This window comes from Otolemur garnettii, unplaced genomic scaffold, assembly GCF_000181295.1.
Source record: "Otolemur garnettii isolate 467f Iridium unplaced genomic scaffold, OtoGar3 scaffold00002, whole genome shotgun sequence".
NCBI lineage: Eukaryota > Metazoa > Chordata > Mammalia > Primates > Galagidae > Otolemur > Otolemur garnettii.
Window position 1 is genome coordinate 37214427 of NW_003852397.1, and position 14917 is coordinate 37229343.

Consider the following 14917-nt stretch of genomic DNA (forward strand, 5'->3'; position numbering starts at 1 on the left):
CAGATATAAGCATTTTTTGTTCATTCATCACTAGTGTTTGGCGGGCCGGGGCTGGATTCGAACCCGCCACCTTAGGTGTATGTGGCTGGCGCCTTAGCCACTCAAGCCACAGGCGCTGAGCTGGAAATAGATTTTTTGGTTGTTGTTTTTGCCTAATATTAAAGAAGGTGGGGATGCTCACCCTAATGACTGAAGGAAAAAGTAGAAGAGAGAAAGAACGAAGTTTGGAGACCTCCTGCCTCATGTCCTGCAGTTCTCTCTGTATTTCCACTTCAAGCTCTGAGGATCCTATTTAAGAGGGAGAAAACAGATCAAGTTAGAGTCCTTATGATGGCCTCCTAGGATCCCTTCCTTCCCCTGATTTACCTCGATGTCTATAGCTCTTTGCCCACTGTGCCCTAGTCACACTGGCTTTTGCTCTCCCCTGAGCCAGGCAGGTGCTGTCTGTTCCCTCTCCCACCAGCTGTCTAATGACCAACTCCTTCCTTGAAGTCTTTGGGTTAATGCCACCTTAAAGACCTACTTTAAGTTGTATCTTCTATTTAGCCCATTGCCAAATCCCTGGTATCTATCCTTTTATCTTTCTCTGCATAGTATCGTTACTTTCTAATACACGGTGTAATTTACTTACTTGTGTTGCCTGTTGTTTGCTCTAACCACCCCCCTCCATGTGCATGAGATCCATGGATTAGGATCTTCATTTTCTAGCAAAAAGGTGCTAGGCATGTAGTAGTCCCTCAAAAAGTATTGTTGACTGAATGAATCAATATGCATAGTAGCTCTTTGGCTTGAAATGCAGTTTTCCATGCTGAAAGGTTTTTGGCCCTTACTGTTTTTTTCCTTCTGGGTTTTGTCATCATTTTTCTTTCTCAAACCAAAGAGCTTTTTGGAAATGATAGGTGTATCAGACCAACTGCTCAGAAAGGCTAGAGGTTTAGGGCGTCTCTGGAAATATTTATTCTGCAACTGAGAGAGGTTGGTCTTAGTTGCTCTCTGGCTCTGGGAGAAGCAATCTGGTTGAGTGTTCCTGAGGGCTTCTGAGGAACTGCTTCTCCAGGCCCTCTGAGAAGGATTCATGTTCAAAAGCAGATTTTTCCTAGTCTCCCCTGACCCTTCCTACTTTGCCAGTAATTTACTCTTTCTTTAGTCTTATACATACTTTAGAAACTGTCTCTATCTTGGAGAATTGTATGGATGAGGTCAAGGTAGCAGCCCCTCTGAATTTTTCTTCAAATCAGACTTCTGCTAACTTCAGCCATCTAAGTACATGGAAGAGGGAAAAAGCAGGGAGAAAAAACCTCCGAAATCACCTAAGGGCTAAGAGAAAGCCCAAGCGCAAAATCTATGAACCTTGTTTTATTGACCTGTGCTGTCTAGTATAATGTAAGCCATGTGTATAATTTTAAATGTTCTGCTAACTCTTCTAAAAAAGTAAAATGAGCCTTGGCACCCCTAGCTCAGTGAAGCCACATACACCAAAGGTGGGGGGTCGAGCCCAACCCGGGCCTGCTAAATAACAATGACCACTGCAACCAAAAATAAAATGGTCGTCGTTGTCGTGGGTGCCTGTGGTCCCAGCTACTCTGGAGGCTGAGGCAAGAGAATCGCTTAAGCCCAAGAGTTTGAGGTTGCTGTGAGCTGTGACAGCACGGCACTCTACCCAGAGGGACATAGTGAAACTCTGCCTCAAAAAAAAGGTAAAATGAAACAGGCCAAAGTAATTTTAATAATATTCTTTGTTTAAGTGTATCTAAAGTAATACTATTTCAACATCTGATACATGTAACAATTATCAATGAGATATTTTATTTTTACATTAGTCTTCTAAATCTGGTATGTATTTTACATTTATAGTGCATGCAGTTTGACTAACCTCATTTCAAGAGCTCACTAGTCACATGTGGCTACAAGTGGCCATACTGGACAGTGTACATAAGAGGGCCTCCCTTAGAAATGACTTCATCTGTGTTATTTTAACAGTTAATTTCCTGTTATCCCAGCTCTGGCAGATTTGAAGCTGTAAATAAACAGTGAAAATGATGGAGTGGTAAAGCATAGTAGGGAAGGGGGAGAAGAATTATAAGTGGCTGGGGTCATGCAGTGAGAGCATGCTGGCCCTCCATGCCTTAGGACCCCCTGAAGCCCATAATACAGTAGCCTGGTAGGATTATTGATAACCTTGCCCTGCGTGCCCTCTGCTTCATAGCCCAAGTCATTGCAAAAAGCCCAAATCATGTTCATTTTTCTGAAAAGAAATGTGGGAAATGTGAAGAGTATGTGGATGAAGTTAAGGAATATTTCTAGTAAGTGTTGCTGAGATAACAGTGTTATAGCACAGGAAACCTGGGAATTATACATAAGGAGGAAGAGAAGACTGCATAGTGAGGACTTCTCCATTTCTAAAGCTGAGAAAAACTTTGAGAAGCCTACATGTGTGGTTTTTCCTTCTGGTCCATGGGGCAGAGATGCAGCTGGAGCCTTAGAGCTTGCAAGCCTCACCCTTAGTCTAGACCTTAGCTGTGTTTGTGGGACCTCAGGACTCTGGCTTGCTGCTTTTTGAAACTTTATTTTTTTGGAGACAGAGACTCGCTGTGTTGCCCCAGGTAGAGTGCAGTGGCATCATGAGAGCAACCTCAAACTCCTGGGCTCAAATGATCATCCTGCCTTAGCCTTGCAAGTAGCTGGGACTACAGGCATGATGATGCCCGGTTAATTTTTCTATTTTTAGTAGAGATGAGTGTTGCTCTTGCTCAGGCTTATTTTGAACTCCTGAGCTCAAGCAATCCCCCACCCCCACCCCCGCCCCCAACTTCCCAGAGTTCTAGGATTACACGCGTGAGCCACTGTGCCTGGCCTGCTTTGGGAAGCTTCTGAGATGTACCCTGTTGGAAATGACCACTTCATGGGCACCCACTGGGGGCAGTGGGAGTGAAGGGTGTAGGTCGGCTGTCTGAGCTGCAGCATGCAGATTCCAGTCAGCAGAAAACAAAACAAAAAAGAAAGCACCCAAGTCAAACACACCCTTTGCCTTTTCTTCTTTTTTTCTTTCATATGTACAAAACAGGGCAAGGGTAGCTGTCGTATACCTAATGTGTATTGTTCTCATGTGAGACGATCAGTTTATGGTGCCTGTTACATACTTTTGTCTCTTTCTTTATTGCTTTTTTTAGGCTGAGGAGTCCTGTAAATGCAATGGCTGGAAAAACCCCAATCCCTCTCCCACTCCCCCCAGAGCCGATCTGCAGCAAATAATCGTCAGTCTAACAGAATCATGTCGGAGCTGTAGCCATGCCCTAGGTGAGTTCCTAAATCCCCTAGGAAAATCCGAGTTCATTCTTGCCTGAGAGCCCTAACTGCCTGAATTCCGTGGGTTAACCAAACTTGCCTGCTATTTACCTCTGTATGAGGACAATAATGAAAGAGTTTCTCCAGTCTCCCGAGTTTGCTGGAGGGTGTCGTGGGAGAGAGGAACCCTGCACTGTTTCGTACTGACTCCTTATTTGCCTCTTCTCCCTCTCTGCAAGGGCCGGGTAGGACTGGGGGATTGCCAAGTAAGAGGAAACGTGATAACTGAGATAGATGGAGTGAATAACGTCATAACATGGCCCGATTCATTCTGTCTGGGGGGCCTGAGGGTCTCTGACCCCAAGGTCAAAACCTCAACTGACTGGTTCTTTGTTTAATAATTATGGTAATATTAATGACAATAATTTTTTGATTCTCTGAACTTCTGGGGTGTTTTATTTTATCTGCATGTTCTTTAGTTTCCTGTATCTGAAAGTTCTTTCTTCGTTGGGCTGCTCTTCATTGTGTTTGGCAAATGTTTACGTGGCATTTTCCCTTTCAACTTTCTTATCTGACCCTGCAAGATAACCATTGTCAGCAAGGCAAGACAGGCTCTGCTGCAGAGTTACTCCACAGCACAGCACTGGGCTTCTGTGTTGCTGTGTCCTAATGCCAGTTTTAGGATAAAAACATTTTTGTTGAAATCATATTTTGGTGGAGTAAGATAAAAGTTAAAGGGGAATTAGTTTTACCTGGGTATTAAAATAACAGTTCACAAAGGCTCTTGGAATATTATTCCTACTTTTCTGCCTTCAGTGATGGAGTCTCTCCCCAGGTGTTGGGGATGTAGGTAGTACGGGGCAGAACATTCTCACGAAGGCACTTGTTCTTTCCATATGACCATTTTGTATGTGGGTGGCCTCTATTGCCATCATCTTTCTAGACACAGCTTCCTGCTGATAGCAAATAATGCAGTGCCAGCCTCCAAGGTTAGCATGGTGTTAGGTCTAGTCTCAAGTTTTATTTTGTACTCAGCTGGAGAGTATTTCAATACTTATAGAACAAAAAAGTAGACAGTGTGATCTTTCTAAGAGGTCGCTGCGCTGAAGTAACCTTCTGAACAAGCAAATAAAGAGTATTGATCTCACAAAAGAAATAAACACTAATTTCATCATTGTGCTAATTTTTTGGGGGTCTAAGATAACGTAAGCTCTGAGTTTTGATGTAGCCAGTACAAAAGAAAGATTTTAAAAGTTACAGAACTGTCTTTCCTTACCATTCACCTTCTTTACAGTCTACCTTCGAGTGGAGTGAATGGCAGTTTAGAATTGCCCCAGAGAATATGATGCAATATAAACTGGACTCAAGAAATCCTTAAGCTCTGGGCTTGAACTATATTTGGTATTTATTGGGAAATCCTATTATCCTCCATCAATTAATATTTAAAACAGGATCTTCTTTCTTAACTGAGCAGGTTGTCTCCATTCTAAGCATGTAAACACACACAAATGCCCAAGGCAGAAACAGTGCTTCGCAAAAAAAAAAAAAAAAAAAAATAGCCAACTTTGCTTCCTTTTATGTTTGTTAACAAGCTTTGAAAATAAATATCCTTATTGGCCAATACATAATCAAGAATAAAAAATGAGAAAAAAATAGCACACGTCCTTTAACAGGGCAAATCTACGTCAGAAATTTAACCTGTGTATAAATTAAGATGTGCCCTCAAATTAAACTAAAAGGATAGTTATAGCCTTATTTATGATAGTAAAAGACTAGAAGCAAATGAAATAATTCCATGTTGGAGATAATTCATTGAATTTTGAAAATTGGTATAAAATTCAGAATGGTTATTTTTTCTTTCCAACACCATGGTCCCTGACCTCTGGGCTGTGGACTGGTACTGGTCTGTGCCCTGTGTTAGGAGCCAGGCTGCACAGCTGAAGCGTCATCTGTGTTTACAGCAACTCCCTACTGCTTGTATCACCACCTGAGCTTCGCCTCCTGTCAGGTGTCATTAGATTCTCTCTCTCTCTTTTTTTTAAAAAGCATTTTATTTTTATTTATTCATTTTTTGCAGTTTTGGCCGGGGCCAGATTTGAACCCACCATCCCCGGTATATGGGGCTGGTGCCCTACTCCTTGAGCCACAGGCGCCACCCCCGTCATTAGATTCTCATAGGAGCACAGACCCTACTGTAAATCCCTATGTGAGGGATCCAGAGTGCCCGCTCCTTTATGAGAATTTAATGCCTGATGATCTGAAGTAAATGTAATGCAGATGAATCATCCAGAAACCACCATCCTCCCTTCCTGTCTGTGGAAAAATTGTCTTCCATGAAACCAGTCCCTGATGCTAAAAATGTTGGGAGTCACTGCAACATGGAATGACTTTCTTAGCATGTTATAACCAAGAATCAGGTCATAAAGCAGCCTGATTGGAGGGTTTATAATTTAGGACTAAATTATAGGATCAAATCCCGGCTCTATAGCCAGCAGCTGTGACAAGGGGCACATTACTGAATCTGCCTGGACTTTATTTTTTCACTTCTGAGTTGGGTTAATATCTAACAGTATGTACCTCATAGAATCTATTCTGAGGATTAAATGAGATAACACAACTAAAAGTCTTAGGATAGTACCTGGCTCATAAATACATGATTATTATTTTTTTGTTTTGTTTTGAGGCGGAGTCTCATTAAGTTGCCCTCTGTAGAGTGCTGTACCATCATAGCTCACAGCAACTTCAAACTCTCTTGGGCTTAAGTGATTCTTTTGCCTCAGCCTCCCAAGTAGCTGAGACTACAGGGCCAGCCACAATACCTGACTAATTTTAGAGATGGGTTCTCACTCTGGCTTAGGTTGGTGCTGAATTCGAACTCGTGGGCTCAGGCAATCCACCCTCTTCGTCCTCCCTGAGTGCTAGGATTACTGGGCCCTAGTGTTGGTTTTGTAGTAGCATCACAGCACCATAAGGGTCCTTTCCTTAAAACAAAACCTCTGTGTAGTTTAAATAAGAAAAGTGTACTTAAGAAGGGTGGTAGCTCAGCACCACCCAGCAATTGAAAACAGAAGGAGAACAGGTTTTGGTCTGTTTTGAGGATCTCAGATGCAGAGATTCATGGACCTTCCTTGCCACCAGTGAGTGATTCAGCTCCAGCTGCTTTTGTCTCTGTGAGTATTTGTTCAGGGTTTAGGGACCTAGAGGAGAGGATCTGACTGGCATAGTGCCTGTCATATACCCACCCCCAAGTTTTGTTTTAGGACAACTATGGGGAAGATGGTCCTTCTCCAAATGCAAGATGCTGATTTAAGAACAGTATGTAGATCTTTGTAAGTATAATCCTGTTTTTTTTTTTTTTTAAACAGGGTCTCACTTTGTTGCCCTGGTAGAGTGCCATAGAACATAGTAACCTCAGACTCCTGGGCTCAAGTGATCCTCTTGCTTCAGCCTTCTGAGTAACTAGGACTACAGGCATCTGCCAAACGTCAGCTATTTTTAGAGGTGGGGTCTTGCTGTAACTCAGGCTGGTCTTGAACCTATGAGCTCCGGCAGTCCACTTGCGTTGGCCGCCCAGAGTGCTAGGATTACAAGCATGAGCCATGAGTCAGGACCTTATAAATCCTATTTTATTAGGTTAGAAAATAAAGCATTATAAAGGAAGAAAATAAACATTTTTCTTTTTTTTTTTTTTTTGGAGACAGAGCCTCAAGCTGTCCCCCTGGGTAGAGTGCTGTGGCATCATAGCTCACAGCAATCTCCAACTCCTGGGCTCAAGCGAGTCTCCTGCCTCCGCCTCCCAAGTAGCTGGGACCACAGGCGCCCGCCACAGTGCCTGGCCATTTTTTGGTTGCAGCGTCATTGTTGTTTGGTGGGCCTTTGAACCTGCCACCTTAGATGTATGTGGCTGGCGCCTTAGCCACTTGAGCCACAGGCGCCGAGCCAACATTTTTCTATTCTCTTAACACAGAACACTTCTGTGGCCAGATGTGTGGTTCTCCCCCCCAACATGCCAACCATTGCTCTACCTTTCTGGAGGCCACCTGAGTGTCCTGTAATTCAGTTCAGTTCTGGCTGGCACTGTCAACCTGGAGATGGCCTCACATCCTGGTGCAGGGCTCAGTCTTGCACCACTGCTCCCACTTCAGATGCCAGTTGCTTCTGACTGACCCACTACACGTTCAGGTTCAGCAGTTTCCAGGGTAGCATACAGAACTCAGGGAAACCCTTAGGCTCACCAGTTCACAGGTAATCCCTGAAGATAAAGAGATGCCTAGGGCAAGGTTTAGGGGACGGTGTGTGGAGCAGTTTTGCTTTCCGCAGGTGCCCTACCTTGGTGCACTGGCCATGTGGCACCTCCCTGTGCATGTTCAGCACCTTGGAAGCCCATCAACTCATTCACATTTTTTATAGAGCTTAATCTCCACAACCCCCCTCCCCCACCTTCCTGGAGGTTGGTGATAAGAGCTGAAAGATCCAATCCTCTAATCCTCTTATCACTTGGTGTCTCTGGTGACTAGCCTTACCCTGGGTTATCTGGGCTCTTACCTTAAGTCACCTTATAAGCAGAAACTCAGGTATGATCTTAGTGGCTCATTATGAACAACAGAGGAGATTCTGAATAGGAATCTGAATAGGAATTGTTTAGGGAATTACGAGGATTTTAGGAGATCTGAGATAGGATGTGGGGACAAAGACCATATTTCATATTATACCACAGCATGTAGTTTAATATATAGGATCAGGAGAAAGCCTGGAAGGATATATGTTGAGTTTTTTGTTTGTTTGTTTGTTTATTTCTTTATTTTTTGAGACAAAGTCCCACTTTGTTGCCCTTGGTAGAATACCCTGGGTTCATAGTTTACAGCAACCTCAAACTTTTGGGCTAAAGTGATCCCCTTGTCTCTCAGCCTCCCAAGTAGCTGGGAGTGCCCAGCTATTTTTAGAGATGCGGTCTGGATCTGGCTCAGGCTGGTCTTGAACTCATGAGCTCAGGTGATCCACTTGCCTTGGCCTCCCAGAGTGTTAGGATTACAGGTGTGAGCCACCACCACACCCGGCATTGAGTTGTTGACAGTAATTTTCTCAGGGTACTGAAGTTATAGGTGTTTAAGAATATTTAACCTTCCTACCTTTATTCCTTATTTCCCCTCTAGTCGTCTTTAGTTGGCTTGCTTTTTTTTTTTTTGAGATAAAAGTCTCACTTTGTTGCTCAGGCTAGATTACTTTGGTGTCAGCTTAGCTCACAGCAACTTCAAACTCTAAGGCTCAAGCCATGCTCCTGCCTCAGCCTCTAAGTAGCTGGGACTGCAGGGACCAGCTACAATCAATGCCTGGCTAATTTTTCTGTTTTTGGCTGAGATACGGTCTTGTTCTTGCTCAGGTTGGTCTTGAACTCCTGAGCTCAAGAGATCCTCCTGCCTCAGAGTGGTAGGATTACAGAGCCGAGCCACGACTCCTGGCTTGGTTGGCTTTCTTAAAACTGAAATGCCTGTATTTTTAAGTGCTCTTGGAATTATTCTGGAATGCCATTGTTTATTTATTTGCCTTTTTTTTTTTTTTTTAGACAGAGCCTCAAGCTGTCCTCCTGGGTAGAGTACTGTGGCATCCCAGCTCACAGCAACCTCCAACTCCTGGGTTCAAGCAAGTCTCTTGCCTCAGCCTCCCAAGTAGCTGGGACCACAGGCGCCCGCCACAACGCCCGGCCATTTTTTTGGTTGCAGCCATCATTGTTGTTGGGCGGGCCCGGGCTCTGGATTCGAACCCGCCACCTTGGGTGTACATGGCTGACGCCTTAGCCACTTGAGCCACAGGCACCGAGCCTATTTATTTGTCTTAGTATAAGGGGCTTTAGAAAACCTTTTTCTGAGATTATACCTCTGTTTCCCCTCTCTTGGCTTTCAAAAAAAAATGTTATTATGGAAAGTTTCAAACACATGTGAAAGCAAAAAAAAAAGTTTAATAAACTGTCTTGTACTCATCACCCAGCTTTCATGATTATTAACATTTGGCAATTTTATTTTATTTAATAGTCCCCTTTACTCTTTTTTTTTTTTTACCAGATTATTTTTGACTTATTTGACTTATTATCAAACATTTTTGTCTTTTTTTATTTATGTAGGTTACTTCTCAATTGTTCCTATAAAAGTGGAGGTTGAAGTCTAGACAGTTCAGTCAGGAATGGTCTAAACTTGAATTCTCAAGTTCATTTTAACTGTTGTTCCATTGTAACATGTAGTCAGCATGGTTAATTTAGTTGCTAGTAATTGTACACACTGAGCAATATGTAATGTTCCTTGACTTGTCAAAACAAAATAGTCCAGGTTATCGGTTGAGATGTGTCCATTCTATTGATTCAATGTTGGGTACCAACTATACGTATTTCTTTTGACATTGAGCTCTGGTCTTTTGTGGTCTCCTGACAATCGCTTTCATCTCAGGCATCCTTGACCTGCCGTAATTTGATACTATTCTGTGTCTTGTGAACATAAAACATAGGAATAAGATAGTTGATCAAATGGAAAGAACATTCAGTTGAGAGTTAGGAAATTTTTGAGACAGAGTCTCACTATGTCACCCTCGGTAGAGTGCTGTGGCATCACAGCTCACAGCAATCTCCAACTCTTGGGCTTAAGTGATTCTCTCGCCTCAGCCTCCCAAGTAGCTGGGACTACAGGCACCGCCACAATGCCCAGCAATTTTTTTGTTGTATTTGTCGTTGTTTAGCTGGCCTGGGCTGGGTTTGAACCCATCAGCCCCGGTGTATGTGGCTGGCTCCCTAACTGCTGAGCCCTGAGCCATATTTACTGAGTTCTTTAATCTTTTTACAGATTAGTATCTCGACCCACAGAATGAAATGGTTGGTCTAGACCTGCATTTTATAATATAGTAGCCACCAGCTACATGTGATTAATGACCACATGGAATGTAGCCACTCCAAATTGAAATGAACTCTAAGGGTAAAATACACACCAGCTTTTGAAGTCTGCAAAAACAGAATGCAAAACATTTGGATAATTTCTTAGTTGGGCAACATAATGTGCTCCTATAGTCCCAGTTACTTGGAAGAGTGAGAGTAAAGGATCATGTGAGCCCAGGAGTTTGAGGCCAGCCTGGGCAACATAATGAGACCCTGTCTCATCTCATCTCATTTCTTCTCCTCCTTTATTTTAATTCATTTTTTATATTTTATTTATTTTTCTTTGTTATTTCTGTTTATTCAACCAACCTGTCTCTATGTAGCAGAATAAAGACTATTTGAAGCAAAATAAAATAAACTTTTGTATTAATTATATGTTAAAATGATAATACTTTGGATATATTGGTTTAATCAAAATGTATCAGCCTGGGCATTGTGGCTCACGCCTGTATAATCCTAGGACTCTGGAAGACTGAGGCTGGTGGATTGTTTGAACTCACGAGTTCGAGACCAGCCTGAGGAAAAGCAAGATCTCGACTCTACTAAAAATAGAAAAAACTAAGGCAAGAGGATTGCTTGAGCCCAAGAGTTTGAGGTTGCTGTGAGCTGTGACACCACAGTACTCTACCAAGGGTGACAAAGTGAGATTCTGTCTCAAAAAAAAGTATTATTAAAATTGTTTTTGTTAGAAAACCTAACATTATATATACAGCTCACATTATGTTTCTATTAGATAGTGCTGGCTTAGTGCATTCTAGTTCATTCTCTAAAATTCTTTGATATTTGGGATTGGTACGATCAAATTCAATTTACTAAAAGTTGACAAAGGGTCCTAACAAAGCACTTCACTTGGTCCCAGCATTTCTCCTATTAAAACTTCTTATTTTGGGACTGCGTATTTAAATAGCAGCCTGCTTCTGGGATTAGGAAAGGAGGAAGCAAACCATTGTGATCCAAACACAATTGGCATTTCTGTTGTCATTTTGGGGTCCATTGTTCTGAACTGCACCAGGACTTACTGATTATGAAGTTTTATTAGTGATAATTTTTTACAGTTTTATGTGGCAGTTCAATGTGATCACCTTTTCCTGGTACTTCTATATATACACGCAGTAATGGGAACTGACAATTGTTTGTTACTGCAGTCACCTCTGCTTACCTGACTGCAGGGACTTTCCAAGGAGAGTACAGAGCTGGCCTTAGCAATTACTCTACAGTTTATTTCTTTGGGAGCACGAGGAGAATAACAGTATTGTTCTCATAGACTATTTCAGGCATTTCAATCATTTAAGTAGGTCCTTTGACTCAACACGTTTTCTTTGGTCATCCCACGTTCGCATGGGCCTGCCCCACTTCATTGCCTTCTTAGTTCCCATCCACACACGTACTGTGCAGATGCCGAAGGATGTAAATATGGGGCCCAGCAACACACTGGCATAGCCAGCTGAATCAAGCCAGCTTATTCCTCTTGGCTGGGAGTCCCCCGTTGGCTAAAGCAGCCTTTCAGATGCAGGTTCAGAGTTGTCAGGAGCTGTGAGTCTGCTACAGTAAGGTGTTAAAGGGGTAACACTGGTAATATTTTCCCTGCCACTTGGTGGAAGTCACTTCTCTCTGCCTTTCTCTGTTTATGAGGTCCTGTTGATTCTTCCTCCCTGTTTCTCTAGCACAGCCCAAATTCAGGTTTTTCCTCATATTCCTGGGCCTGTCTGTCGCAGCCTGTCAAGTGCTGACTGCCGTTCTTGGATACTGGACTTTCCCAGGAATGCAGGGATGGAATGTGATCACATTCTCCCACTTCACCCCTCTGAGCTTCCTGATATCCTTAGGGGAAGTCTGATCTTTAGCTGAGCCTATATAGGTTCATTGAGGTCTCCAGACATTCTGGACTTTCCCCCAATTATCTGCATTCATTTTGGCCCTCAGGCCACTCCAGGTTCTCTGAAAGTTTTTAAACTTTCTCCCTCTTCTGCCTTAGATCTGGAGGCTCACACCACCTGCAGTACCGTCCTTTACTATGGTTTGTGCCAGGATATCCTGCTTATCCTCCACAGCTTGACTACTCTAGCAATTGTAGAAAGAGTAAAAATTTTCTTGAAACTCTTCTTTCTTTCTTTCTTTTCTTTCTTTCTTTCTTTCCTCTCTCACTTTGTTGCCCTTAGTAGAGCGCTGTGGCGTCACAGCTCACAGCAACCTTCAACTCCTGGGCTTAGGCGATTCTCTTGCCTCAGGCTCCCAAGCAGCTGGGACTACAGGCTCCTGCTACAACGCCTGGCTATTTTTTGCTGCAGTTTGGCTAGGGCCAGGTTGGAACCCGCCACCTTTGGTGTATGGGGCCAGTGCCCTACTCACTGAGCCACAGGCACTGCACTAGTGTTCTTTCTTATGTAGTTAACTAGAATACCCTGGTTGGTTTTCTATACTGAACTGTGATTAAGGGTTGATTTTTTTTTTTTCAAGTTTGTAAGATATTTAGTTTGTTAATCATAATTGACCTTATTCCCTTATTGATAGTCATTGAATTCAATAATGGTAAAAAGAGGACTGGTTACATTTATTTGCAGAGGAGCTTATATAGTTTATAATCTGCACCTGCACTGGCCAACCCCGTAGTCAGTAGCCGTGTGTGGCTACTAAGCACTTGAAATGGGGCTGGTGCTTATTTAAATGTGCTGCAGGTGGGCCTGGAACAGTGGTTCACGCCTGTAATCCTAGCACTCTGGGAGGCCGAGGAAGGTGCATTTCTTGAGCTTATGCATTTGAGACCAGCCTGAGAGAGAGACCCTGTCTCTACTGAAAATGAAAAACTGAGGCAAGAGGATTGCTTCAGCCCAAGAGTTTGAGATTTCTGTGAGCTATGACACCATGGCACTCTACCAAGGGTGACAAAGTTAGACTCTGTCTCAAAAAAAAAAAAAAAAAAAGATGCTGCAGGAGTAAAATGCACATCAATTTGGAAGACTTAGTACAACAAAACAGTGTAAAAGTTTAACAATTTTTATATTGCTTATATATTGAATCTTCTCTCCCTCCTGGAGAGATGTAAAGAAAGGATGTAAAAAATTTCACCTTTTTAAAAATGTGGCTACTGGAATATTTAAATTTACATTGTGGTTTGCATTGTATTTCTATTGGACTGCCCTCATTTAATGGGCTCTTACTCTTAGACTTCTTTTTTTTCTGAGATTATAAATGAAACCACTTTTAAATGATTAAGGCTTTTGCACATCAGTTAATTCAACAGGTTTCTTTGCAGTCATTCATTTTACCATGTTTAGCTTGGACGCTACATTTTCATTTCAACCCCAAATATGTATTTGAGCAGCGTGTGAATCCTATAGATGCTGTGCTTCTGGTCCAGAGGAGCAGGGCTGTGTTAGCTGCCTGCCCCAGTGCCGTCTGTGCACGCTGCAGAGCATGTGAGGACTGGCAGGCTGTCTTCACAAGTGCAGGCCAGCGATACATGGAGCCAGAGCTTAGGGAGGGTCCCAGTGCATGGTGACAGTGCATTTCCTGTTCTCAGCAAGGCAACAGCTGCACCGTGATTCTTGGCAGCTGTCATATGGCGGGTTGCTCTGTGGCACCCTAGGCGTTTGCAAGTCTAACACGGCACTGAGAGGTGCCAAGGTACACCCTCCTGGAGAGATGTAAGGAAAGAAAAACCTTCCCTGGTCCTCTGACTCCCACCTTCCCTCTGCTCCCCTGTCCTTCACACAACAAGGACTGGGGGAATTGTGGCCTGTTAAAAAGAATAAGCATTTCCCACGAATCAGGGATTGGCTGATCTTGGGTAATTGCTGTATACCGATGCCTTGTATCAGGCTCTTGGAAGACTGTCTAAAATAAAAGCGGGATCTTTTATATTTGATCATCAAATTTAGGTGAAAGAAAGATTTTTTAAAAAGTTTTTTATTTGAAAATAATTTAAAACCTACATAGAAATCATGGAAAAAGTAATAAAGAGTATCCAGTCTATCCTTTCCCCAGATTTACTTATTGGTAACATTTTATCCTATTTGTCATTTATTATCATTTGTGTACAGATATACATATAGTCAGTATCTATACGCGTCTCTATGAATTTACTTGTTGTTCCTGAACTATGGGAGAATAAGTTGCATAAACATAATAGTCTTTTTACCCCCCAAATATTTCAACATACATTTCTTAAAAATAAAAGTATTCTTTTACATAACCTCAGGTTAATTACCAACTTCAGTAAATTTAACATTAATGTAATACTGTAATCTTTTGTTTGTGGTCTAATTTTATCATTTGACCCCAAAATGTTCTTTATAGCACGTTTTCCTCTCTATGAAGCTTTTCCTCTAGACTCACACGGGTATTTAGCTGTCATGTCTCTTTAGTCTTCTTTAATCTGGAGCAGTTTCTCAGCATTTCTTCCTTCCTTCCTTTCTTTTTTTTTGCTCCTTTTATGACATTGACATTGTCATAGAAGGAATGTTTTAAATTTTGAAAACTTGTTAAAAGAGCTAGAGGAAAATATATTTTTTGTTATCTTTTGGTTAAGAAGAAAAGACTTTTATAAGCCAACTTTTTTTTTTTTTTTTTTTTTTTTTTTTTTGAGACAGCCTCAAGCTGTCCCCCTGGGTAGAGTGCCATGGCATAGCTCACAGCAACCTCCAACTCCTGGGCTCCAGTGAGTCTCCTGCCTCAACCTCCCAAGTAGCTGGGACCACAGGCGCCCACCACAACGCC

The 14917-nt window shown here is 42.4% G+C and overlaps 1 protein-coding gene across 1 annotated transcript in view; it reads left to right on the forward strand.

Moving 5' to 3' along the window:
- KAT2B (lysine acetyltransferase 2B) overlaps window positions 1–14917 on the forward strand; it is a 117540-nt gene that overhangs the window by 34317 nt on the left and 68306 nt on the right. Inside the window, exon 3 of the mRNA XM_003781875.3 lies at window positions 3171–3297. Within this exon, the coding sequence (XP_003781923.3) occupies window positions 3171–3297 (127 nt within the window). The remainder of the gene's footprint in view (window positions 1–3170; window positions 3298–14917) is intronic.